Source organism: Etheostoma spectabile, chromosome 4 (assembly GCF_008692095.1).
Source record: "Etheostoma spectabile isolate EspeVRDwgs_2016 chromosome 4, UIUC_Espe_1.0, whole genome shotgun sequence".
NCBI lineage: Eukaryota > Metazoa > Chordata > Actinopteri > Perciformes > Percidae > Etheostoma > Etheostoma spectabile.
In genome coordinates this window covers 23,055,075-23,080,173 of record NC_045736.1, presented here as the reverse complement: position 1 = coordinate 23,080,173, position 25,099 = coordinate 23,055,075, and the positions used below count along the sequence as shown (strand labels likewise).

The following is a 25,099-nucleotide window of genomic DNA, read 5'->3' as shown; positions in this document are numbered from 1 at the left end:
AATGTTTCAGTGTTTCCCAAGCCCAAGATGATGTCTTCAAATGTCTTGTTTTTTCCACAACCCAAAGATATTCAGTATATTGTCACAGAGGAGTGAAGAAACTAGAACATATTTACATTTAAGAAGCTGGAATCAGAGAACTTTTATGGTTCTGTTTTATTATAACAGATGACTCAAAGAGATTGATTATCAGTTGGCAATTCATTTAATAGTTAACAACTAATCGATTAATTAGTTCTTCATCAGATTCCTTTTCTCAACCATCCAAACCTTGGCACAATATGTGACAATGACCACAACACCCTGATGCCCCTGATTTCAACGTTACCTTACTTTTTGAAGAGCCTCCTCTTGTTTGTGACCGTAATCCCTTCTGCATCCCAACACATCCATCCCTTGTATGTTATAATCCAAACCACGAGCAATTCACCTGTATCTGCATACATCAGTTTTTATATATTTAAAATATCCACAGCACTGCACACTGTCACACAGATAATATGACAGCACAGTAAGCCAGACCTTGTAATAAAACAAACATTAGGAAGACATGTTTCTGTGGCCTTGTCCAAGCAGAAAGCTTCATCTGCCTTCCAAAACCAGGCAGAGGGGCCGATGTTCGCACATTAGACTGTGACCTCCGCTGGCTGACAATGTGAGATCGAGCCACAGGCTGCAGGGAAAATGTGTTGCATTTGGATCCGCAGTGTGGACAGAGCTCTGACACAAAGGTACACATGCCGTTTTTTTTTTTTTAAATCCTTAGAAACACAAATGTGCACTCTTGCACACACAAGAATGTCCATATAGCATTTTAACACCTGCTATCAAAGCCCCTAAAAAAAAATCACACAAGTGCACGGACACACGTAAGCACTCGCAAAACACACACAGATAATGTGTCTTGATAACATTATGGATGGATGGATGAGTGAGCAGCTCCATGGAACAGTGATTACTGGCTACTGTGTGTGAAAGGAAAAAGATTAGTCACTGTCTCAGCTCTCTCCCTTTTAATAACACAACATATAAACCCTCCTTCATGCTGTCTGAGTGGAAAAAATAAACTCAATATTCAATGTTAGGCTCCAAGGAAACGGCTTTTTAATAGAGCGTGCCATAAAGTGAAAATAATATGAATTACTGTGATATCCTTTTCATCATCATAAACGTATCTGCTTTAGTTTATTAAACACATTTGAAAAACATGTTCAAAAAAACTTCACTACTCTGAAAATCATCAAGGCTATTATTATAGTCACATTTTATGCCAACAGTTCTTTTGTGCATCATGCTCAAAGCGTTTCACAAGCTTACTATGAAAGAGAAGAATTTCACAGAAAGTAATGCAAAAAAAGAAATAGACTGCTGAGGTTTTTTAAAATAGATAAAATGCTAGGGAGAGGTTCTATGCTAGTGCTGCTCTCTCCCATCACAGGTGCATTCTGGGCAGAGGGGAGATGAACCCTGCCGTTGAGCAATTCTTATGCAATTAATTTTTTACATTGATGGATACAGTAAACAGATATATGGACACATGGACAGACAGATAACACATGCAGAAAAAATACCAACTGTTCATACAAAATAAAACATTTTTCAATTCAAAAAGCCATTGTCACACAATCCGAGAACAATGAGATATACTGATTTGTTGGTGGAAGGAGTTATAATCCCTAAATGGGTAATGGTGAAGTTGGTAATGAGTTCACTATCGACATGATGGCGGGATGCTGATGAGCGTGACGCCTCCCCTAATCCCACGCGAGAGCTGAAGACAAGCCGTCTGACAGCCGACACACGCGCTCGCAGAGAGGTGTCAGAGAGACAGCAGCTTCAAAAGAGTCTTGTTTATTAACGGAGCACGTGAGGCGACAAATGAACCATGAAATGAGTATTTTGAACACAACACAGACATACCAGGTATTGTATGGCGAGGGCATGGAGGGAAAGAGGGAGAGCAACCTGTGTCATGCTGTGAAAACACTCACAAACATACAGATATAAAGAATCAATTTCATGGGTTGTGATAGTAAACAGTATGTAAAGGCATCTGTACAACAGATTGTGTGACCCAGGTTTTGAAGGCTGTGTGCCGGTGTTTGTGCCAATCAGTCAGTCCACTGGATTATAGACGTATTTTAATATTTTAGGTGTGCATTTATTTGTTTTGCAAGGGTTAGATGGGAAGATTGCTACCAATTCAAGAAATAGTTATCAGAGACAGTAAAAGCACGTAATTGGGCATACAAATGGGTGGTAGGGAGGGTGTAAATTAGCCACAGATACAATATAACACTGATCAACACTGTAAACGACAAACTTACATAGAGGTGCTAATTCTACTACTTCAGTACTCCATACTGTCCATACTGCTGAGAGGTGATTGCTGTTTTCATATGTTGGAATGTTAAAGTTATTTGATTTTTTCTGGATATAGTGAAACAACTTCTAACTAACTAAAAAAACAGGATTTAAGTTGCATTTAAAAAATCTTTTTCTGTCCGTTTTTAATATAACCAAATTCAAATCTGACCTGGTTTACTAAGCAACCCAAGCCAATAACCTTGCCTTCCTAGTGCTCTTGAGCAGACTCTAGCAGTTCCAGGATGCTACAGCCTGTGTTGATCTCCTTGAGGTGAAATGCAAATTTCCCTTTACGGATTAACAGTGTCATAGCGAAAGTCTTTCCTGTGCTGCAATTAAACGGTTTTTAGAGGAGTCTGAGAGGAATGGGGGACTCTGAGTGTAATGCTGCCATCTATGGGGGGAACCAAGCTTCCAATGATGCCTCAGCAGACAACACACACTCCCTTTTGTCTCATACCAGCGCATGTACCCGAATCAATCTCCTGCCACCACGAGAACCCTGTCAACTATGTCCTATGACTCTAATATGCAGTTACACTCACACATTGCTCATTAAAACATTACAACGTCCACAATTCAGCTTCTCACCCCACTCCTCTAACAAAGGTTGACCACACACGACCTGTGGGCCACTGCTGATTGGCATTCAGTTGGCCTGTTGGCACTGGCCAGCTTCTCAGCTGGCAGACACCCTGCCAGCAGGTAAAGAGGCAGAGGGCATCATTCAGAGGTCCTTGACCCTTTCACTTATCTGCTACTACACACACACAACCCTCTTGCTTTCAGGGAAGTGAGTGCACACATACAGCATCCACAAACTCATGTGCACTCACAGACATCCCGTCACGTCACATCCGGCTCCCTACATGAAAGCAGCTTAAATATTAATTTCCCTTTGCTGTCATTAATAGCTGGGTTTGATGGATACAGCCCACATGCCTATCATCAGAGTCAAATTGATCCCAGTGTGGCTGATGTACATTATGCGGTGGGTAGTGAAAGCCTTTCTGGAGTGATGGATAGCTAAAGTGCAGGCAGTTAATTGGAAGTTTAAGGTAAAATCACACTGTCAGTGGGGAGGGAAATTGCCTGTGTTTAATTTATGTTCTCTAGATGATTCCTAGCTAAAGTTGCAGGATGAGAGACGGCACATATGAAGTTTTTATTTAAATGTTTCTTTCCCAGTATTAATCGCAAACAAGGAGTGGAAAAAACTAAGCAGCAGGGTTGAAGGAAACTGATTTGATGTATTAAAATCAAATATTCTTTTTACATCTTTCATGCTGTGCCAATCTGTACTTCATAATTTCACTGCCACAACTTGCAGTGTGCTGTCTTCAATAAAAATTCACCATGTAACTCCGCTTTTGTCCAAGTAATACAAAGGCTACTGCCTGTCCCCAGTTAATCAAAGCTTCTGTTGACCCAGGAAGTCTATAGGAGGACACCATGAAAGAGGGGTTCAGTGTGTGTCTGTGTGTGTTATCCACTTGTATTCACACTGCCTCTCTTCTCTTTGTGTGACAGACAAAGCCGATAGCATCCTGTCAATCTGGGAAGATATGATCATTATACAAACAACCCCCTGCCATTATTGACACTACATTTGTGTCAGTGCACGAGTGACAGAGTGAGTATGGAGAAGAAAAAATGAATGTGTTATAAGTGTGTCAAATTATCAGTGTAACTGCCAGATCAGACCGGGTTTAAGGTGACAGTAGGCTTCAAACAAAGTGTTTGTACAGTTGCTTTTGTCACTTTTTATGTGTAGAAACATGTATGACGCCATGAATACTTATATATTTGAGGTAAGACTGTCCAAATGTGTGTCGTTATACGCGTTTATATTCATTCATCACTTCTCAACCCATTTTATGACAGCAAGCTTTTAACCATGGCGTTAGGCTGTTGGGAACAAGTATAAACACTTCTGCCTTTTGGTGGGATGACAATTTGTATGAATTAGTTACCCTGCTTCATTTATACCTGTGCCCTTGTTTGCAGATAAAGTCTCGAAGGGCATCACACTGACTAAATCTTTTTTTTAAAGATTATTTTTTGGTGTTTTTTCCCTTTATATGAAAGTTACAGTGGATAGACAGGAAAGGTGGGAGAGAGATGGGGGGATGACACACAACAAAGGGCCGCAGGTTGGATTCGAACACGGGCCACTGCAGAGGACTCAGCCTAAATGGGGTGCACGCTCTTACTGGGTGAGCTAGAGATCGCCCCACACTGACTGTATCTTAATGTTTCAAATTAACCAAAAAATCCCCTCAACTCTTACATTCTCTATCTAAACTAGGAACTGCATTAATTGGTAGACAATTAAAGAAAGTTTGGAACGGGTCATGCATGGAATAGAGCAGTCAACAAGTAGATGTTAATAACAAAAATGCACATTAATAATTTATTATTAAATATTGGGGTCATCCAAGTGCCCTAATCATTTCACTTTTTCCCTACCAATTTTGATGCTACTTAAGGTGATGAAGCACCAGTGTTATTGGCAGATCTGGGCAAAATGAACGACAATGGACATTGAACAAAAAGAGTGCAAGGAAAAAGAAGAATGTTACATTAGATGGGTCAAAATGAATGAAATTTTCATCATAGATTTTAAGTGCAACAGTTTAATAAAGTTATTAAGATCATTTTTGTATAATTGGCCCATGTATGCGTTAATAACCATCTTTGCAATTAAATACCATCATTTAACAAGTTGGTCAGAATTGCTGAAAATAGTTAAGGTAACTCCATACCTTTTATTATTATGACAGCCTCTGACATTTATGTATATGAACTGAGAATATTGGGATAGTCACTGATACATTACACTGGGCCGCTGCTTAAAGTGGTTGCTTTAAAAACAAGCCACACATTTACTGCACCTAAAACTCAAAGTCAACTCAGATACTAGACCTGTTGCTCCATTCCCAAGGGTAGTTGTAGTGGAACTTTCTGGCATAATATCAAAATATCACTCCTTGCCAGGAGCCTGCAGCATGGCTGATGATGGCAGCAAAATCCTTCTCTCAAATCCTGTGCACAGCCTGGCAATAAAGAAATGTAGAATCCATGTTAGCCCCTACTGCCGGCGCAAGAGAAGATTCTGGGCCCTAAATACAGAATAATGAGGCATTACAGTCTGGGGCTGAAGAGGGTAATAATAAGAATGAAAGAGGGAGGGCTTGGGGGGCGAGGGGGGGTGCATGACGGGAAAAGGGACAATAGTTTCCCGAGGAAAAAAAAAAGAGTGATGGAAAGAACGAATGGGGAGAAGGAAAGATAAGACTGGTGGCTTATCCTAGTTACTGGGGAAGGATTAAGTGATGTGCCACTTTGGTTTGGTGAATGTGTGTGGAAGCATACACATACACAGGCCTGCTCAGTCTTTCAGACGTGTGCACGCCCTTTCTCTCATTCAATAACCCTCTGAGAGACGCACACACATCCAGGCATGTGCTGAGCGGGGTTAAGGAGCTGCATTGGCCTCTGAGCCAGTCTTACTGGGCTGTAACTGGCTGTAATGACTTTAGATGATGTCGTATTCTTTTTATCCACCAGCGAAATATAATAAAACAGAAAGGAGGGAGCCATCTTCTCCAAGCTGCCTCAGTGGACTGTCTCTCTGACTACTTCTCTTAACCTCACCCACTCTGTCTCTCTCTCTCTCCTTCATAACCTTGACCTCTTTCCCTAGTTCCCTTTCCTTACCCTCTGTCTTAACTGGCATATTGGGTTATTCCAGCCTTTTCCTTTTCTTTGCCTTTCTTCCAGAGCTGCTCTGCTCCTCCAGTGTCAGCCATGACAGTGTAGGGTTATTGAACTGCTCCTCCCGCAGTCATGTGCTGTGTCAGCCCGAGTTTTACTCCTTACACTTGGGTCAGGTCCCCTGCTGCTTCAGGGTCCCCCAGTTTATCTCTATATTCACTCTAAAGTCCTACCACCCTTTGTATTCTGTCTCTATGTATCTTTATCTGTGGATGCTGGATGAAACAAAAAGTGGGTCTTTCCGGGGGTCAAATGAAGACATCCACTCAGTGCAGCTAACATCAAGTATAAAATGATGGGGGAGTCATTCATAGTGTAATCAAAGGAAAATTACACAGACAAAAAATTGAAGACTTCAAATTATTGCAAATAATTGTACCTTGCAGAGTGGTTTGGTAGCAGATGCTTATTCTTCTTAGATAATTGTCCAAACATAAATCACATCATGTCACTTCCAGATATTTGCAGCACAGGTGTTAGTATCTGTCCCTTGGGTGAAAGAGGATACACTTTAACAGACCAGGATGCTAAAACATTGCATTATGAGAAAGGTGTGTTTAGCTTTGTGCAACAACTTGTTCGTCCAGGCCAAAGTCAAAGAATAATATGCATCATAAACAACTATCAACATCATTTACTTGTTTTCTACTTATCGTCCCACCCCTGCAGGCTTTCTCTCTGACAGCTAAAAGCAGTGAAGCAGCAGCTTTATTCCATGTGAATCTAAAAGTACCTTCAGCTTTCAAAGACAAAACTTATGGTAACATCACTGATTGGGGTGTGGCCAAAATTGAAACAGCTCTGGCGCCACTTTAAGAGAACTAGTACAGTGCCCGTTCAAAACGTGCCTTTTTGGACCTGTTCGGGCCGATCGCTTTGCGTCTGGTATTTCTGCTTGCAGCTTTCAAGAGAACCACTCATCCAAACTTCACACTTGACACTGCGCTTTCTTAGGTGCTGATCGGTACACACCTACCATGACATAGTTGTATCCCCTAGCAGTGCCAGAGTATACACGTCATTTGTTTGTGATAGAAGGATAAATCTTACTTTTTCTGACTTTATATGGAAATAAGTGCATCAGAGTTTTGTGGAAAGGCAAACTTCCATCCAGTGCTGAGTCTTCAAGATAAGGGTGTCCAAATCACAACACACAAAAGCACATGTTTCTACTTCCTACTGGTAGTACCATCTAACCATGCAATAGTTTTAGTCTATACAACGTTTACACATTGAACACAGATCTTCTAAATCACAAACCTTACATTGAATTTACCAAAACACTCACCTCTTGTTTACTCCTCTTCTTCCTCCCACTATGCTGAGGCTTCATCCATCCACTGAGCTGGGTGTGTTTATGTGTACGGTTGGTGATTGTGGTGGGGGGTCTAATTCAATTCACCAGCAGCCAGTTCCAGTTCACATTAACACAGTTTAATAAAAGACTATTCAATTAGCTATTGAGCTCCATGTGAGAGCGTGCTGCATGCAGAAACAAAATGGGGACTGTCACTGATGGAGCCACACACTCCAATTAGTCTCACTGTCGACTTCTAACATATGCAATGCCAAGTTGGCTAAGAGAAGGAGAAGACAAGAGGATAGGGAAAAGTGTATGGCAAAAGACTAGCAGTGGTTGAATTTTAAAAAGAAGTACGTACGTGTGTGGGAATGTGTGTGTGTATGTGTGACTGAGCGTTATCTGACGGCATGTGAATTCTACAAGTGTCTAACTTTACTTGAATTGATCCCCATTAAGTATTTACAAAGGGCAGCAGTTTGTCCAAGTCTGACTGAATACTTATTATTTGCCGACACCTCTTCAGTTGGATGAGAAAGAACAGCTGACAAACAGCGTTTCAAGAGCTGAACAAAGAAGACGATGCAGGGCCGCTTAAAAAGTATATACATTAGGCTCTGTGGCTGACTGTCAAACTTGTCTCCAGCTCAAGCTACAGGATTTCTGAGAGATTAAAGCTACTGCATGGCAACAATGGCAACAACTCAAATTGTTTTTCAGACAAACACCTGCACTTAAGTGTGTAAAAAAGCAAGACAGATAATGTATGTTGGCTGCAGAGTGAGCATTACAGTAACCCCTCCAAAACACACACACACACACACACACACACACACACCACACACACACACACACACACACACACACACACACACACACACACACACACACACACACACACACACAAACACACACACACCTGCTTTATGCACATTTTCTGCAGCCTGTTTTAGTCAGCTGGGCCCAGTAATTGACAAGGACTGGAAATCAATAGTGGCACATTGTGAGACGTGAACAGCCATCTTCTAACCTCGCACCATACAGCTGTCTCCCCCAATCAAAGCCGGGCTGGTTACCAAGACAACCTCAATCACCAATCTTTCACAGTAATAAGGCGGGAAAAGAAAGGCACTGAAGGGGCAGGGTTGACAGTAGAGTTGGAGGAGGAGGCAGTGGAAAAAAATTTATCCAGTTCTTAAAAAAAGCTATTAATAAAAAGTGTCAGCTGTGACACACATTTGGTGAAGAGACTCACCCAGATCAAACAAACCTCAGCTTCCTTTAAAAAAAAAAAAAAAAAATCACCCCACTATCAAGATTGTGTTTATCTCATTTCACCACCAAACTGCATTCAAAACATCTCATAAAGCCCAGTATTGTGTTTTTTTTCACCCATTGTGCTCTCTTATCCCATATATTGCTGAAATATCCCTGATATTTCTGCAATTCAGCCAATTTAATTAAAGGGGGTGGGTTTCTAATAAAAGCCAAATGGCAGATAGCTTTTCAGGAGCTTGTTTAATCAGAGAATTGCTGAATAGGAGAAGGCAATAACAGAGTGAATAGGGGCTGGTATTTGTAAAGAAATGTCAGAGAGAGAGGAGGGATATGAAAGTCACTGGCTGAAACGTCTAATATGGTTCTGGCTTTATTATAGGTGATATGTGGATCGTGTCTGTTCGGTTAGAGCTGGCTAATCCCTGGTAAGGAAGGGGAGTTTGTTGCTGGCTCACACATAAAACTGGACTGACAGACGCACACAGGCACACACTCCTAAAAACATTTCATTGGTTCTCTGGTCTTCTTTGGTTCTTCACATTACTAGATTTCTATAATAGAGCATATATTGTATGGATTGGTCAGTGGCGCAGTAAATGTTATGTCAAGATTGACGCCATGGTGGCAAGTGAGAGTCAAACTGTGATCAATAGATCACAGCTATCATTAACAAATACACTCTACTACATTCACATTGACTACCACTTATGTGAATGTTTTTTTATGTCCAGGAACAAATATGAGGGCATATTATAAGTCCATTAATATTCTCTGTGTATTCTCTACTGTGTGACTGTGTATGTGTGCAATATGTAGGTGTGTGTGTGTGCGCAATAACAAGCCTCTGTCATTCCGAGGGTGGCCAACCATGTCCATATATAAGTGGAAATGCATTATAACTCTCACTCTCTTTCTCACACACACACACACACACACACACACAAGGGTAGGTGTGTCAGTACAGAGTAGTGCTGCGAGCTGAAGCTCTGTAAGCTGACCTTCAGGGTTATCTGGAAGGTTCCTTCACACCTTGCTTTCTAGCACCAACCATTGCTGTCACCATGGAAACACAGCTAGCAGGGACAATATGTGGCCTGTCCGGTGTGTTGCTCATGTGCATTCATTCATATAAGCACCTTTATGTGACGACACGTAGGTACATAGGTTGACTATAGTGGAAAAACAGATGCACACATATACACATATTATTAAATGTGCCCATATTAATACATGCACACTTCACGATTCATCTGTCCTCCACTTCATTTATCCCTCATTTCTGTCACTCTCTTCTTCCTTCTCTCTTTTAATGAAACCATGAGCACGGCACACAATCAAGCCCCTGGGCTGGCACAGCATTGTCAGAAGAGTGCACACGACCCCATTTTCAGTAGTGGAAGCATTATTAGCGTGCCGTGACAAGAGAAAGCCATCCGCATCCGCACACACGCACGCACACGCACACACACACACACACACACACACACACACACACACACAAAGACACACAACCTTCAGTTTCATCACCACCGGATCACTGGGATTTATTTCAGCAGCGGCAGGGGTGTGCCGCTGCAACACGACAATAAATCAGCACATCATACACTCTGGAGTGACATGTCAAGATAATACACTCAAAAACCAAGAAGGACGGTGAGTGGGAACAAGGAAGGGGTTATTCTGTGATGGTGGATAAATAAATGGATGGACGGATAGAAGAAGGACGCTCTCTCTCCTTCTTCACTTCTTCTCCTTCTGCTCTTGCTTTCTGGGGTTTCTCAGCCATGATTCGTCAGTGAGTTCTGTAAAAGGAGAGAGGGAGACAAGGTGGGGGTAGGGTAGAAAAGAAAAGAGAAACCATCAAATTATAAATTTACTTACTGGGACCAAAGGGAAAATTCACAAAAGTCAGGATGCATCATGGGAAATCCAATCCTTTGAACAAAAACACAGCATCCAAAGTCACACTGCACATTACAAACATACCTAGAATGTTTCACCTCTAAATATCTAAATATTACTAAGGGAAAGCTGATAATTTCTCCTATTTTCCTGAAACTTAACTTAGACATTTGACAGCAAAGAGCACTTCCTTCCATATGTAGAGTCCAGCAAGTATGTCTCCTCCAGCTAGTAACTCAGGGCACACACGCTTGGTGTTCGCCTACAGGCTACATTCAATGCTGCCTTTATTAACTTCAAGTGTGTTTAGAGCCAATACTTGCAGACTCTTCTATCTGCAGTTTAATATCTGTTTATTATTACTATATGCAGTATATACTATATATCGTTACTATATTACTATATGATATGGCAAAAAATATGATCACAATGTTTTTGTCCAACATCAATATTTCTCACAATATATAATTTGACAGTTTGAAGAGCAGCCTGCATAAATCAGAGGGTTCATTAGTTAAACTTTAGACAATTGTTTATTAACCAAAAAAATAGAATAACATAATGTAAATACTTAACATGTAGTTAGCTTGCCTTGTATCTTAAAATAAGGAAAATAAAACTAAAAGCTGAATCAAATTCCTTTGGCAGGGCAGCAAACGTCTCAAATGTTTGTAGAGGTACAACCAAGACAAAAATAAATTAAAATAAAAGTGAATTACAAAGGCACAATAAGTACAACTGTAAGATAAAATAAAGTTATTAGAAAATATAAAATAATAATAATTATGTAGTGGTTTTACATCCCTCAAATGTTTTGTAAGGTAGAAATCTGAGTAAAAAGTGCAAATTGTAAACATTTTAAACCAGTCATTATTACAAATTTTACTCTCATAGCGTTTATTTCTGTTGTGTGATAGGCTGTTAGATTCATCCATATTCATCCAATGTCCAAAGCTTATCATCGTTATCCACATACACTTTATTGCGATGCCGTTTCAAGATTGTTAAACAGCAAGTGGCAACACAGAAAACACACGCACATATTCAAGTTCTAATCCAATGAATCACAGTAGAGGTTTTCAGTGCAATTGTTTTTTTATTACAGTAAGCCAACACTTGAGATATTTTGGCCGGTGATTTTTTTGTGGAATTGCTTGCAACATCAAGAAATGCAACACACTCAGTAACCAATCAGACAAACATGTCCGTCTAAAGAGAAAAAAACTCTAAACCTTTGACAAAGGCACTTCACTACATCTACTCTGCATAAGCCGCAGTGCGTGAAAGGATTAGTCTACACAAACACTGGTATTTTTAAAAACAGGGTTTTTTTCTCCTTCATTCTAAAAAAAATAAAATAGATAAAAAAGACATCCACACAAGCACTACCAGGCGACGATATACCCCAAAGCCATGTTGGCCAATCAGCAGCCTGAAAAAAGGTATTACCGGAAGGCTACCTTGCTGCAATGGTGCATCAATATAGTGTAAGAGTAACTGTATATTTGTGTGTAAACATGTAAAAAGTCCTTTTAGAAAGGTTAGAACCATGTCTGCCATTGCACGAAATGTCGCCTCATTTATAACACAAAAGAGATAATGGAGCCCACTCTGACGTTACTAACCCATAGCTCAGTTTTCCCTGTCAACAGTAAAAACGGAGTTTCTAAAAATCCTTACCCTGGAAGTTTCAGATCTGTGTGACCTAAAAAGCACATATACAAAAATGCCTGTGTAAGTGTGGACTAGGCCTAGGTAATTTCAGAGCTTTTCAGTTACATACTTTTATTCTATTTCTTTATGCCGCCTTAAAATCCAAGAGCTTGTAACTGCTTTTTGCTTGCTTATCAGGACTCTGTACTGTTGCCATAGCACCCTCACTTACTGTAGCACTGAATTGACAACACCAGACAAGGAAGACTGCGCACAAACAAGACTGTGGACTATGGAAAAAGGGGTTGCAGTTGTACAAGTTAAAGGAAGAGAGTCAAAAGAACGTTATTTAATGTATTAGACAGTAAAAAATGTGGGAGCTCTTGAGCAGAGGGAGATGGCGTCTGTGTGTCTGCATCTGATGTAGGGGTTGAAGAAATAGCTATTGCTATAGAGTGAAACATTTTCATTTAATGTCAGCGTATTAAATGCATCAGTTCAATGAAACTATTGTTTTTAACTGGGCTAATAATGTGAAATGTCCTTTCACTACGTGCCACTAAACTCCCACATCTGGCCAGACCATCAGCTACATCTCTGCAGTACCTCTCTTTTATTATCGTTGCTGTGTCACTTAACTCTTCACTTCCACATGTACGGATTTCATATTTTATCACTTTCAGCTTATTCTAATGCAGGCTATACAACCTCTGCATATGGTTAAGACCATTGTTTTGAACTATGACCAGTCACTTTACGAAGATTTTTCCCCATGACTCAGGTATTTGCAACCAGCAGCCAAAAAATATGGTCAAATCATTAAACATCTACTAAACCTTTAGCTCTTTAGTCATTAAATAATTACCAAGACTTATTATTTCTGTAGGTCTCGTTCATGTTAAGATTGCATGGTTGCATTCTGTATGCTGCAATGTAAACTCTGTAATGTTGTTTCCCTGTCATGTTTTAGCTATTGGAAAGAAATTGCCCCTGCGAGAAATTAATAATTAACTCAAATTGAGGTTAGGTATTCACAGAGAGCTTAACATTTAAAACACAGTGCTAAATATTCCAGAGTGGTGTTGAATGTGGTGTATTAAAATGAGATAAGTTATTCACCGCAACCTGGCCCTGGGTAAGCGGAAGAATGGATGGATGGAAGTTTATTAAGAATTGTGTGTTGTAATGTAGTGTAAGAAGCATCAACAGCTGATTATGTTTTAGAAAGCCAGCCTCCTATAGGGTGCAGCTAAACACTTCTTGTGTCAATATACAATACACAATACAAACACACAGTCACAGAGAAGGACAAAGGGCAACCCAGGGTTAGTGAAGCATTAGGTTGTGGCTGCTGGGTGGGCTAGCTGGCATGCTAACTACCTTGGTGCTCGGCTGGCAGGCAGATATGCTGGCGGGCAGGTTAGCTGTTCACTTGCCAAGTGCATCCGAGGGCATCGCAGCCTGTGCCATTGAATTGGAGATGAGTGGCAAATGTGACAAGGGAATTTAGCTTTACCGTTCCACTCACGTCCTGAGATATAAACGGGAACAGTGTGTGTCAGCATGTGCGCATGAAATGTGTGTGAAAGTGGCTCTGTTTGTGTGTGCAGGAGTTTATAACCGCATTAAAATGTGTGCAAACGCATACATGTGTGAGTGTGTGGCGGGGGTGTGTGTAGGTATTGCTACACTCATATACAGCTGTGTGATGGGACATTATGCCTCATGCATAGTGTATGAAGTAGTTCCTGAATTTCAAACTGACCCCTAGCACCTCCCACAGTACAAGCAGTTCAATTTGGTGCCCCAGGTCCAAATTTGGGCTGCCGCCATCCACCCTTGGATAATTTAAAGACAGGAAAAGCTTTTTATGCACGACACCTTGGGCAGGGAGGGCAGCCAAATATTCAAGCTCAAGGTTTGCCCTGAATTTAAGACTTAAACTCAGTTGCCCATTTATTAGGTACATCAAGCTAAAGCTTAATGCAGTCTAATCCAACAGTTCAGCAATAAATCCTACCTTCAGGAAGGTTATAATGTTCAGCTTCTGTTGAAATTGTTTCAAAGATGTGCTAATTCAACTTTATGATAACTCTGGACGATGCAGTTTGTTGGACCATTCAACTGAGAGCTGCTTCTAATATTTTGTATATACTGTATATATGTGTATGTATGTATTTTGTTTTGTTCAATATTTTGTTTGCTGCATATATCTTTGCAAAAATATCTCTTGCGTGTCTCAGGTGTCTTTTTTTAAACTTTTTATAGGACTCGTGCTACGTTCCTGCTGATGAAGACCCAGCCCTTTTCAGGCAACAGCGCAGCAGAGAGCTCCAGACAGCCATGGATATAAGAGCAGGCGGCAGAGGAACAAAAACATTGCATCACCACAGTATGAATACAACATCCAAAACACACAATTCACTCAGTGGTTTCTGTGATATGAGATAAACTTTGAATGATGACGTAGATCTGCTCATAGTTGAGTAGGCGGTCTGTACTGTGGCTGAGGACACATACCCGTACACACTGCTTTAAAGGGACGCTTCACCAATTAGCATTAAGTTATGTATCAGTAGAAACCCGGTAGTATTTTCAAATGACCGTGAATCCCTCCCTCATGTCCCCCTGAGATGAGAGATCTCTGTATTGTGTGTCTGGAAAAAATACATCAGTCCAAGCGCTAATGCTACTATTGCGTTAGGGCCTATAACGTGTGTGCACTAAATGTAGCCTGTTTCGTCTGTTGTTTTTATATACAATGTCATTTTTTATATATTTTAAATGTGTAACACCACTTGAGCCACGGTGAAAAGCTGTTTCGTGTATATGGTTGAAATAACAATCAAACACACTTGAATTGAATGCCTCACTGTCTGTCTTTATATGTAAATGGTAGGCATGGCTTGGGAGCAGACTGAGCAGTTTGTCACCTGTACTTAGAGCTGTCTTGTGATCCGGCGTTTATTACCAAGTAGAAATGGGGTAAAAGAAGCCTACACCTATAGCCCTGTCCTCATAAGACATACTACCTTTGGTGAATCATTTTGTGACTTTGCGGGGAAAATCGGACCCAAGCAATGGCACCAATAAAAACTATGTGAAAATAGTGTTCTTTTCACTGTTAGGTTTGTTTGCTATTACATGTCATTTAAGATCATTACATAAAAAATTAGTTTAAAAAAAAAAGTTACATATAGTCACTTTAAGGTAATGAGCAACATACAGACAGCAGACCCAGATTTGAACACATCTGCATCACTCACAGACACAGACACACACACACACACAAACACACTTGCCTCGCTCACTGGCCATTTCTCTGTAAAAAACGAAAATAATAGACATGAACAGAATCAATAACTGTCTTCTCTGCTCAGTGCTAACAGCACTCAGTTCTTTGCATCTCTCTGGAGAAACAGAGCCAGTTGCCAAGCAGGGATGTCAATCAGACACTCAGATTGGCCATGCTTTATAAACAAACAGCCTTTCACTGATTACACAGGCGGTAAGACAGCCAAACAGTCAATCAGTCAGTCAGTTCCGGGAGCCTCTTAATTAGTAACTGTTGATTCACTCAGTCTGTTTGTTGGTCAGTTGGTCGCTCAGTCGGTCGGTTGGTTGGTAAGTTAGGAGCTGACTGACTGGACCACTTACACCATGCAGCCAGTCAGTCATTTAGATAGTAGTTTAGTCAGTCAGTTAGGTTGCTGTTGAAGCATTCAATTGTTCAGTGTCTATCTATCAAACCGCTGAAGATAGTTATTGATTTAATGTATAAGGCGAGTCACTGATGTAATTTGGAGAAAAATCATCTGATAACTAAGTTGGATATAAAAATGTTTTTAAGGGTGAGCAAATCATTTAAATGCACATTTTCCCAAATGGGTTTAATAGAGCAAGTGGCAAATATACTGTATAGTGCTACTAATTTTGCTTTCCAACATTTTTTATCAACTTTTGGATCTGACTTTGAATCAGACTGAAACATCTCAACAACTATTGGCTGTATGGCAATGTCATACAAATACAGCTATATAAATACAGCACATTTACATTTACATTTACATTTTAACATTCATGGTGCCCAGATGATAAATCCTTAGGACTTTAGTGATACCCTGACTTTTCATCTAGTGTAACCAGCTCATGCATTAAAGTATCTGTACATCTATAATTTTGATTGGCACAAATTTGGGTTAAGAAAACTATTGGTGGATTACAAAGCAATGTTCAAACTACTGAAAAAGACTTAAAGGTCCTATAGAATTTCAAAAACAATATGCAAAAGGGTAGCGGACTCAGGCCTTGTGTCTGACCACTATGCTCAGTGAAGGAGAAAAATATGAGTTTATCAAGACTATAGAGGGCAACTATTTGATACTGAACAGGTAGATTTTGGGTTGAGTCTCAGTTTAAGTTAAATAGGAACAATCTGGGCCTACCTGTGCCTAGCAGTGATGGGAATAACGGCGTTATAAATAATGGCGTTACTTTTTTTCAGTAACGAGTAATCTAATTGATTACTCTTCCCATCTTAATAATGCCGTTACCATTACTGCTGAAAAATGTGGCGTGTTACTATAATTGAAGCTGTTTTCTTTCATCAGACCAACTAGATCTATGAGCCAAGAGGCAAAGACTTTTTTTCTTCCTTGGTTAGTGGAAAGTGCACGAGACAAGTGCATAAATGCTGACGATTGGCTGAGGTTGAGTAAAATTTCATGGTAAGCCAATCAGAGGTAGAGTTGGGAGGGTGTTCAAAAGCACGCATAGTCACACAACAAACAACACAAGCGAGTCAGTCAATGAGAGACAGGTATGGTGTTATGAAATCAAGGAGAGGGGTAACTTTTCACTTTAACCGTGGTCAGAACATCAGGCCCCCTACGTTATTTGCACTACAAAGAGCGTATTTATTTATTTTTGCTATAGTACTTAACAAGCATTATTTAATTTTGTCCAGTTGTGGCCTGTTGAGGGGCAATAAATATTTCAATTTCAATTCCAATTTCAATTTTATTTATAGTATCAATTCATAACAAGAGTTTTCTCAAGACACTTTACAGATAGAGTAGGTCTAGACCACACTCCATAATTTACAAGGACCCAACAGTTCTAGTAGTTTCCTCCAGAGCAAGCAACAGTGCAACAGTGGCGAGGAAAAACTCCTTTTAGGCAGAAACCTCGGACAGACCCAGGCTCTTGGTAGGCGGCGTCTGACGGGCCGGTTGGGGTTAAAATATCAACAGTTACAAAAAATCTATGTCATTTGTATCGATCCACTAGACATAATATTAAGTGTCCATTTCATTGTAACATTCAGATTTATCATAAATAATTGAACATGCACATATATTTTATGTTCATTATGTCCTATTATGTTATGTGCATTAGTGACTTTCTGAAGTAACTAGTGACTTTTATAATTTGTAACTGAGTATCTAATTTAGTTAGTTTTTGGAAGAAGTAACTAGTAACTGTAACTAATTACTTTTTTAACTTGCCCAACACTGGTGCCTAGTGTTCTAAAGAGAAAAGTACCCAGTTTAATTCAAGCTTGTTGTTTCCTGCTCTTCTTTAAGGTTATGTTTTTCCATTTTTCAGTAGTTAGTGTTTCCTGTTTTATTTTGTATACTCACCTTGTCTCTCGTTCCAATTTACTTCACTTCCTACCCTTGTGTGTTTCCCGCCTGTGTTATTACCATACCATTACATACCAGTATATATATAAGAAAATAATATAATATATATATATATATATATATATATATATATATATATATATAATACTGTGTGGACATTGTATTTTGTTTTAACACATCTATTTGTCCAAATTTTTAATTTCCTTAACATTATATTTTCATTCTTTTGCTGGAGTGCTGTCAGACTGATCTTAAATAGTCAGTAATCCCTGCAGTCCTATCAACATGACGTCATTATCATGGTAATAGTGCAATTACATTGAACATCATTTTGTTTTGGACATATTTGGCAAACATGAGGTTGTCTTACTCTGGGTGAGCAGCAAAATATATTCCTTTTAAAAATTACCCCTAAAAGCTATTCCTTTAACAAAAGCGTAACATACCTGTACACATAAACTGAAGACCAAATGACCCCATGTCAGAGACATTGAGCAGCTAACATATCTAATAAATATGATAATAAAGATTATAATAACAATTCCAATAACTGAATAACGTCAGTCTTCACTCGGTGAGTCCCTTTGTCACAATTTGTGAATCAATGACATATTACACAGCTGGCGGTCAGTGGAGTGTATCAGCATGGATAAGATGTTTAGCTGGATGCTGATGGAGTGTTATATAGCTTTGAGAGAGTGAGAGACAGAGAGAGGATGGAGGGGAGCGACATGAGAGAGAACAGCTAATCTTTATGTGGCCTGTGCCTTCACAGGGTGGTTGCCTTGGAGATGATGGATGTGAAGGAAAGGTGGGATAGAAGGAAGGAAAGAGAGAGAGCGACATAAAGAGATAGAAATATGTGAGCTAGCATGTGTGAGTGTGTTTGTGGGCAGTATGTAATATTCACAACACAGGCGTATGTCAATGTTTATTTTCCCATGCGTAGCACTAGAATGGTACGAAATTAAAAAAACAAAAAGAACATGCTTCAAGTAATCTAAATAAAAATAGTTCTCATATAAAGACAAGAAAAGAAATCAGTGTATGCTAGTATTCTATAAAGCACATATTATTTAAAATATACAGAACTGTGTGTGTGTGTGTGTGTGTGTGTGTGTGTGTGTGTGTGTGTGTGTGTGTGTGTGGTGTGTGTGTGTGCGTGTTCGAGTGTGTGTGTTTGCATGTGGGACCAGATTGCTGCTGAATAGAGTGGCTCTATTATCAGATAAAAGTTAGCAGGCAGGCCAAGGCTCACAGTGGGGCTTACCACCTGCAACTACCGATAGCCACACACATACATAAACACAAAAAAATTTCCCTCCCTATTTTACAATCATAAAATCTCTTCTTTCTCTCCCACAGCAATGATTGACAGATCATCATCTCACCTTTCTTCTTCCTTCCATACATACTGCCATGCCCTCATCCCTTCTGCTGACAAACCCTCTCCTCTTCTCTTTATTCATCCCCTCTACATTCCTTCCATCCTTCACTCATTCCTACTGTATCTTTATATTACAGTTTTCTATTAAACCTTCTTCACTGACAGGCACTCTTAAGCGTCTTTCTCCCCTACTTTCTTCCCTTTCATCAGTCTCCATCCATTCCCCCATTGACAGGCCTCTTCTTTTCGTCTTTCATACCTGCTACAAAGACTCATCCCTCGTTTTTCTCTCCCCTCTTTTTCGCTGGAAATGGCAAAAGTCCTCCTCCTATCAATCAACTTCTTCAACTGGACAAACTGAACAGGTTTGAATGAAGATGTCTTGAGTTTTTGTTGCTGGGATTTTCTGTGCCAGGAAGGCTTGGAAATAGCAGAGTGCAATAGTCTGCCATTACTAAAGCCATTCACTTCTTTTTCATGTGGAATGGCGGACTAAACATTTTGTCAGGACTGTATGTTGCCTGAACGGTGCTTAAGATGCTGCTGCCACTACATTTAGAAAAAACGTTTGTAAAATTCATTCGTGGTCAAAAGCGGCTGGTGTTGAAACGTCAATTGAAATGTTTTGAAGAAAGAATCTGCATAGATACCGACAAACATAGACTGAGATGCAACACACACATACAGTGCCTTGCGAAAGTATTCAGCCCCCTTGAACTTTTCAACCTTTTGACACATTTCAGGCTTCAAACATAAAGATATAAAAATTTTATTTTTTGTGAAGAATCACCAACAAGTGGGACACAATTGTGAAGTGGAACGAAATCTATTGGATATTTTAAACTTTTGTTAGCAAATAAAAAACTGAAAAGTGGTGCGTGCAAAATTATTCGGCCTCTTTACTTTCAGTGCAGCAAACTCACTCCAGAAGTTCAGCGAGGATCTCTGAATGATCCAATGTTGTCCTAAATGACTGATGGTGATAAATAGAATCCACCTGTGTGTGATCAAGTCTCTGTAGAAATGCACCGGCTCTGTGATAGTCTCAGGGTTCTGTTGAAAGCGCAGAGAGCATCATGAAGACCAAGGATCACACCAGGTAGGTCCGTAATACTGGTGTGGAGAAGTTTAAAGCCGGATTTGGATACAAAAAGATTTCCCAAGCTTTAAACATCCCAAGGAGCACTGTGCAAGCGATCATTTTGAAATGGAAGGAGTATCAGACCACTGAAAATCTACCAAGACCTGGCCGTTCCTGTAAACTTTCAGCTCAGACAAGGAGAAGACTGATCAGAGATGCAGCCAAGAGGCCCATGATCACTCTGGATGAACTGCAGAGAACTACAGCTGAGGTGGGAGAGTCTGTCCATGGGACAACAATCAGTCGTACACTGCACAAATCTGGCCTTCATGGAAGAGTGGCAAGAAGAAAGCCATTTCTCAAAGATATCCATAAAAAGTCTCGTCTAAAGTTTGCCACAAGCCACCTGGGAGACACACCAAACATGTGGAAGAAGGTGCTCTGGTCAGATGAAACCAAAATCAAACTTTTTGGCCACAATGCAAAATGATATGTTTGGCGTAAAAGCAACACAGCTCATCACCCTCAACACACCATCCCCACTGTCAAACATGGTGGTGGCAGCATCATGGTTTGGGCCTGCTTTTCTTCAGCAGGGACAGGGAAGATGGTTCAAATTGATGGGAAGATGGATGCAGCCAAATACAGGACCATTCTGGATGAAAATCTGTTGGAGTCTGCAAAAGACTTGAAATTGGGACGGAGATTTATCTTCCAACAAGACCATGATCCCAAACATACAGCAAAATCTACAAAGGAATGGTTCACAAATAAACGTATCCAGGTGTTAGAATGGCCAAGTCAAAGTCCAGACCTGAATCCAATCGAGAATCTGTGGAAAGAACTGAAAACTGCTGTTCACAAACGCTCTCCATCCAACCTCACTAAGCTCGAGCTGTTTTGCAAGGGAGAATGGGCAAGAATTTCAGTCTCTTGATGTGCAAAACTGATAGAGACATACCCCAAGCGACTTGCAGCTGTAATCGCAGCAAAAGGTGGCTCTACAAAGTATTAACGCAAGGGGGCCCAATCCTTTTGCACGCACCACTTTTCAGTTTTTTATTTGCTAAAAAAGTTTAAAATATCCAATAGATTTCGTTCCACTTCACAATTGTGTCCCACTTGTTGGTGATTCTTCACAAAAAATAAAATTGTTATATCTTTATGTTTGAAGCCTGAAATGTGTCAAAAGGTTGAAAAGTTCAAGGGGGCTGAATACTTTCGCAAGGCACTGTATACACACACAGAAAAATGTATTAATCCATCGATTATTTCTTTTATTCAACCGGTTGTTAAAACATTGTGGGGAAATTGTAAAAGATTGGCTCAACACAAGTTTCCAGAGCCAAAGGTGAGCCCAGAGAGGTGATTTTCTGTCGATCAACAAATCAATTACTCGAGTAAATGTGTTCCTTAACCAAAGCCTTATTTTACCCTTGTTCTCAAATCCAGCCCAAGCAGACACCAGACAAACAACAGACAAAATGTCCTGGCAGTGTAACATGCAAATTGGATAAACGTGCAGGAACACAAACTTTGAAACCAGAAGCATACAGTCCAAACAGCTTAAGAGTATCTTTATAGTTGTTAATCTCATTTGCTGATGCCAAGCACATAAACCTGAAATGTCTAAGCACTGCTGTGGACAGCTTCTTATTGCTCTGTACAAACACAGGTTTTACTTCACCTCATAGGTTGTTCCAAATGGGAATATAATCCTCGGTGCCTTCATAGACAACAACTCTTTTGTGGGTGAATGCTTCTGTAACCTTGCTACAGATTCTGTACCTAAACACTGTCCAGCTTGGTGGCAACTAGTTGTCTAAATAGAAAAGGAAGTGGGGCTGGAGAATTCCCAAGTGATGGTAGAGAAATGAAGTATTCATACACTTCAGTGTTTGGACAGTGTAATACAGAAGTGTTTAAAATGGGACTTATTTTTATAATGAAAATAGTTTAACAAAGGTGCCAGTGGGCAACATGTTAACCTTAGTGCCCAGTAAGAGTATTTTGTCTATTTTTGAAACTTGTACTAATGCTTGTTCAAAAAAAATGGAAAGAAATATATCCTTATGCATTTGTTTTGCCCCTGTACCAAACTCGCACCGAACAAGTGTGACTCCTAATCCCGGGTATGAACAGAACTGTGACTTTTGTCACAGTTTTGCCATTAAACCCCTAATTGTAATGCATTAGAATGCAATATATTGACAAGTGTTTCTATTTTTTTTTATATTTTTCACCTGTTGAAAACTGGAGCCAATTTCAAATTGTAATTGCACTTTTTAAAGACTATAAATAAGAATAAAGAGATTTCTGATTACCTTTTTTAAAAATAGCACCATACACCCAAGTACAAATGCACCTGTTCCACATACTGTTTTGTTTCTGCAATGCTCTACTGTAGTTCTGCCTCAGCAGAACTAGAGTGGCACTTAAACAAGCATCTCAGAGGCCGACGGGTTCAAGTGGGTTAAGTTTGTGGGATACAGTGGTAAGTGTTGCTACAGTGCCATTGGCCCCTGCTAATAGTATTAAATGGCACAGCAGTAGCATTCTGCAAATGGCTGGCATAGGAGCCTCTGAGTATTGTATTGGGGTCGGGGATGGGGGGGGGGGGGGGGGGGGTTCTTGAATGTGACTTTGAGGACAGCTGTGTTTTGTTTCACCGAGAAGGAGGTTGAAAGAGCGAATAGATGATGAGAGGCAAAGGGGTGGACTCGCAAAGTCTCTCATGGGCTTACACTCAGCGAACGCATAAATGCTGGCACACAAACACACACTGAGTATAAAAACGTTCAACAACAATTGCCATATAATGACAATATATAAGATAACGTCATACCAAAAAGAGACAATACCCACAAAGCTTCATGTAAACGCAGGGCCTTGGTGAATTGACATTTACCCTGCATCCCTACACACACACACACACACACACACACACACACACACACACACACACAACACACACACACACACACACACACACAAACGACAATGGCCCAACCAAAGACACTGACAGGAGAGGGACAGGGGGGGATAGGAGAGAGAGAAGGTGAAAGGTCATATCCTGAAGCAACTATCTTTAATAGATGGCAGAGGGCAGAATGTGTGAAAATGTGGATGAAGAATCATAAAACATAAAAGGACGTTTGAGTGACATATAAGGAATGCTGTGCCACTGAAGATAGTGAGTTGGGTGGACTTCAGGCGGGAGACATAAAAAGGGAGATAGATATTCTAGTGGAGTTCAAATCAAGACACTGGCAGAGAAGACAGATAAGCAGCCCACTGGTTTTATTGGCAGATTGATTGACAAAAAGACAGGCTGACAAAGAGGAACAGATACAGTAGAGCCTATATAAATAAACTCTTTGAAAGTCCTACAAGTCGGATCCTAGCCAAGACAGTATGGGCCTGTTGCTGTTATTCATGTACACAAAGTGTAGCTTTGCTTACATAACTTCATGATGCGGTACACAGAAAGTACCAGAAGACTATGAGGCAGATTGTCTTTGATAGGCATCAAGTTTCATGTGCAGAAAGAGACAAAAGAAAGAAAGATAACTATATTCAAGAAAAGCATGAACCATAAGTAGCAAATTCAGACAAAGATTCATTTTGGAAAAGAAATTACACTATTATCCCTTTATTCACAGGAAACAATGCATCTGGTTTAGAGATTGCTTAAAAAAGCACAACGTGATAACAAAAGAACAGAGCTTTTAAGCGTTGGGAAGGTTTCCAGCATGCATCTCAATTACATGTTGGTGTATTAAAATGATAATGGACATGTCATGTATGTCGGCCCAGTATTAATGAGTTAAAAAAGTTTTGTTACTAAATGACATATCCAACAGTAGTAACAAACTGAAATTATCCTCAGACATTTGATTGTTATATTGTTAATTGTCTGACGACACAATCATTTACATTCTAAATGCAACAAATCAACATTTGTGAATTTTGCTATGGGAAGTTTCATATTGCCACTCGCAGTACATGATAAGCTCATGTCAGGTGAATGTACAAACACACCTTCTGTTCCACTTTTGAGACAAAAACATAGGCACCTCGTTCAGAGAAAGGTAAAACCTCTATTATTAACAGTCTCACCCTTAACGAAACAATTTTCTCCAGGGTCTATAAAAGATCATATTTCATAATGAAATATGATCCAGTGCGCTCTCCCATGACTAAATCTGCAGTGCATATTGCTCCCTGTTGACCCTTTACTACCTGCAGCCATACTGAAACTTCCTAGTAAAACTCTCTTTAAAATGCTCTGCTTTGCCAAGCTGATGGCTTTGTCAGATCCATTTATAGACAGGCAGCCTGGACAGCTGAGTGTGTGTCCACAGGGGTCTAGTTACTGCCCACTCATTTCTTTTCATTTTTGCTGACTGATCGGGAGTCTTCGGTGGCAGCGCTACTCATCACCTCTCTTTATATGAACCAATATTAGTCATTTGGATATTAGTATATTAGTATTTACATTTTAACCCAGCATTACTAAATATTTCCATAAAATCTAATAAAAATCAAAAGCTCTAAAAGGTGACTTTTCATTAATAGAAGTCTTGAAAAGCTATTTTTAACCATATTTTTATAATATAACTATTGGCCTACTTTGATGAATGTCTTTTAGATGTAGGCATGACACATGCAGGGTCAGCACTGACATCACATTTTGGGGGGGATTGGGC

General features: G+C 40.0%; 1 protein-coding gene across 5 annotated transcripts in view; it reads right to left on the bottom strand.

The window, feature by feature from the left end:
* Positions 1-709: 709 nt before the first annotated feature.
* Positions 710-25,099, bottom strand: part of chchd6b (coiled-coil-helix-coiled-coil-helix domain containing 6b) — a 75,886-nt gene continuing 51,496 nt past the window's right edge. For 3 of the 5 annotated variants that reach the window (XM_032513856.1, XM_032513854.1, XM_032513857.1), the window contains one exon: positions 10,238-10,524. Coding sequence is in view for 2 of the 5 variants with exons in the window: in XM_032513854.1 (XP_032369745.1) it covers positions 10,501-10,524 (24 nt within the window). In the remaining 3 variants the exon portion in view is untranslated. Of the gene's footprint in view, positions 721-10,237; positions 10,525-25,099 lie in introns of those variants that run through there. The other 2 variants (XR_004331691.1, XM_032513855.1) reach the window with 2 other exon arrangements.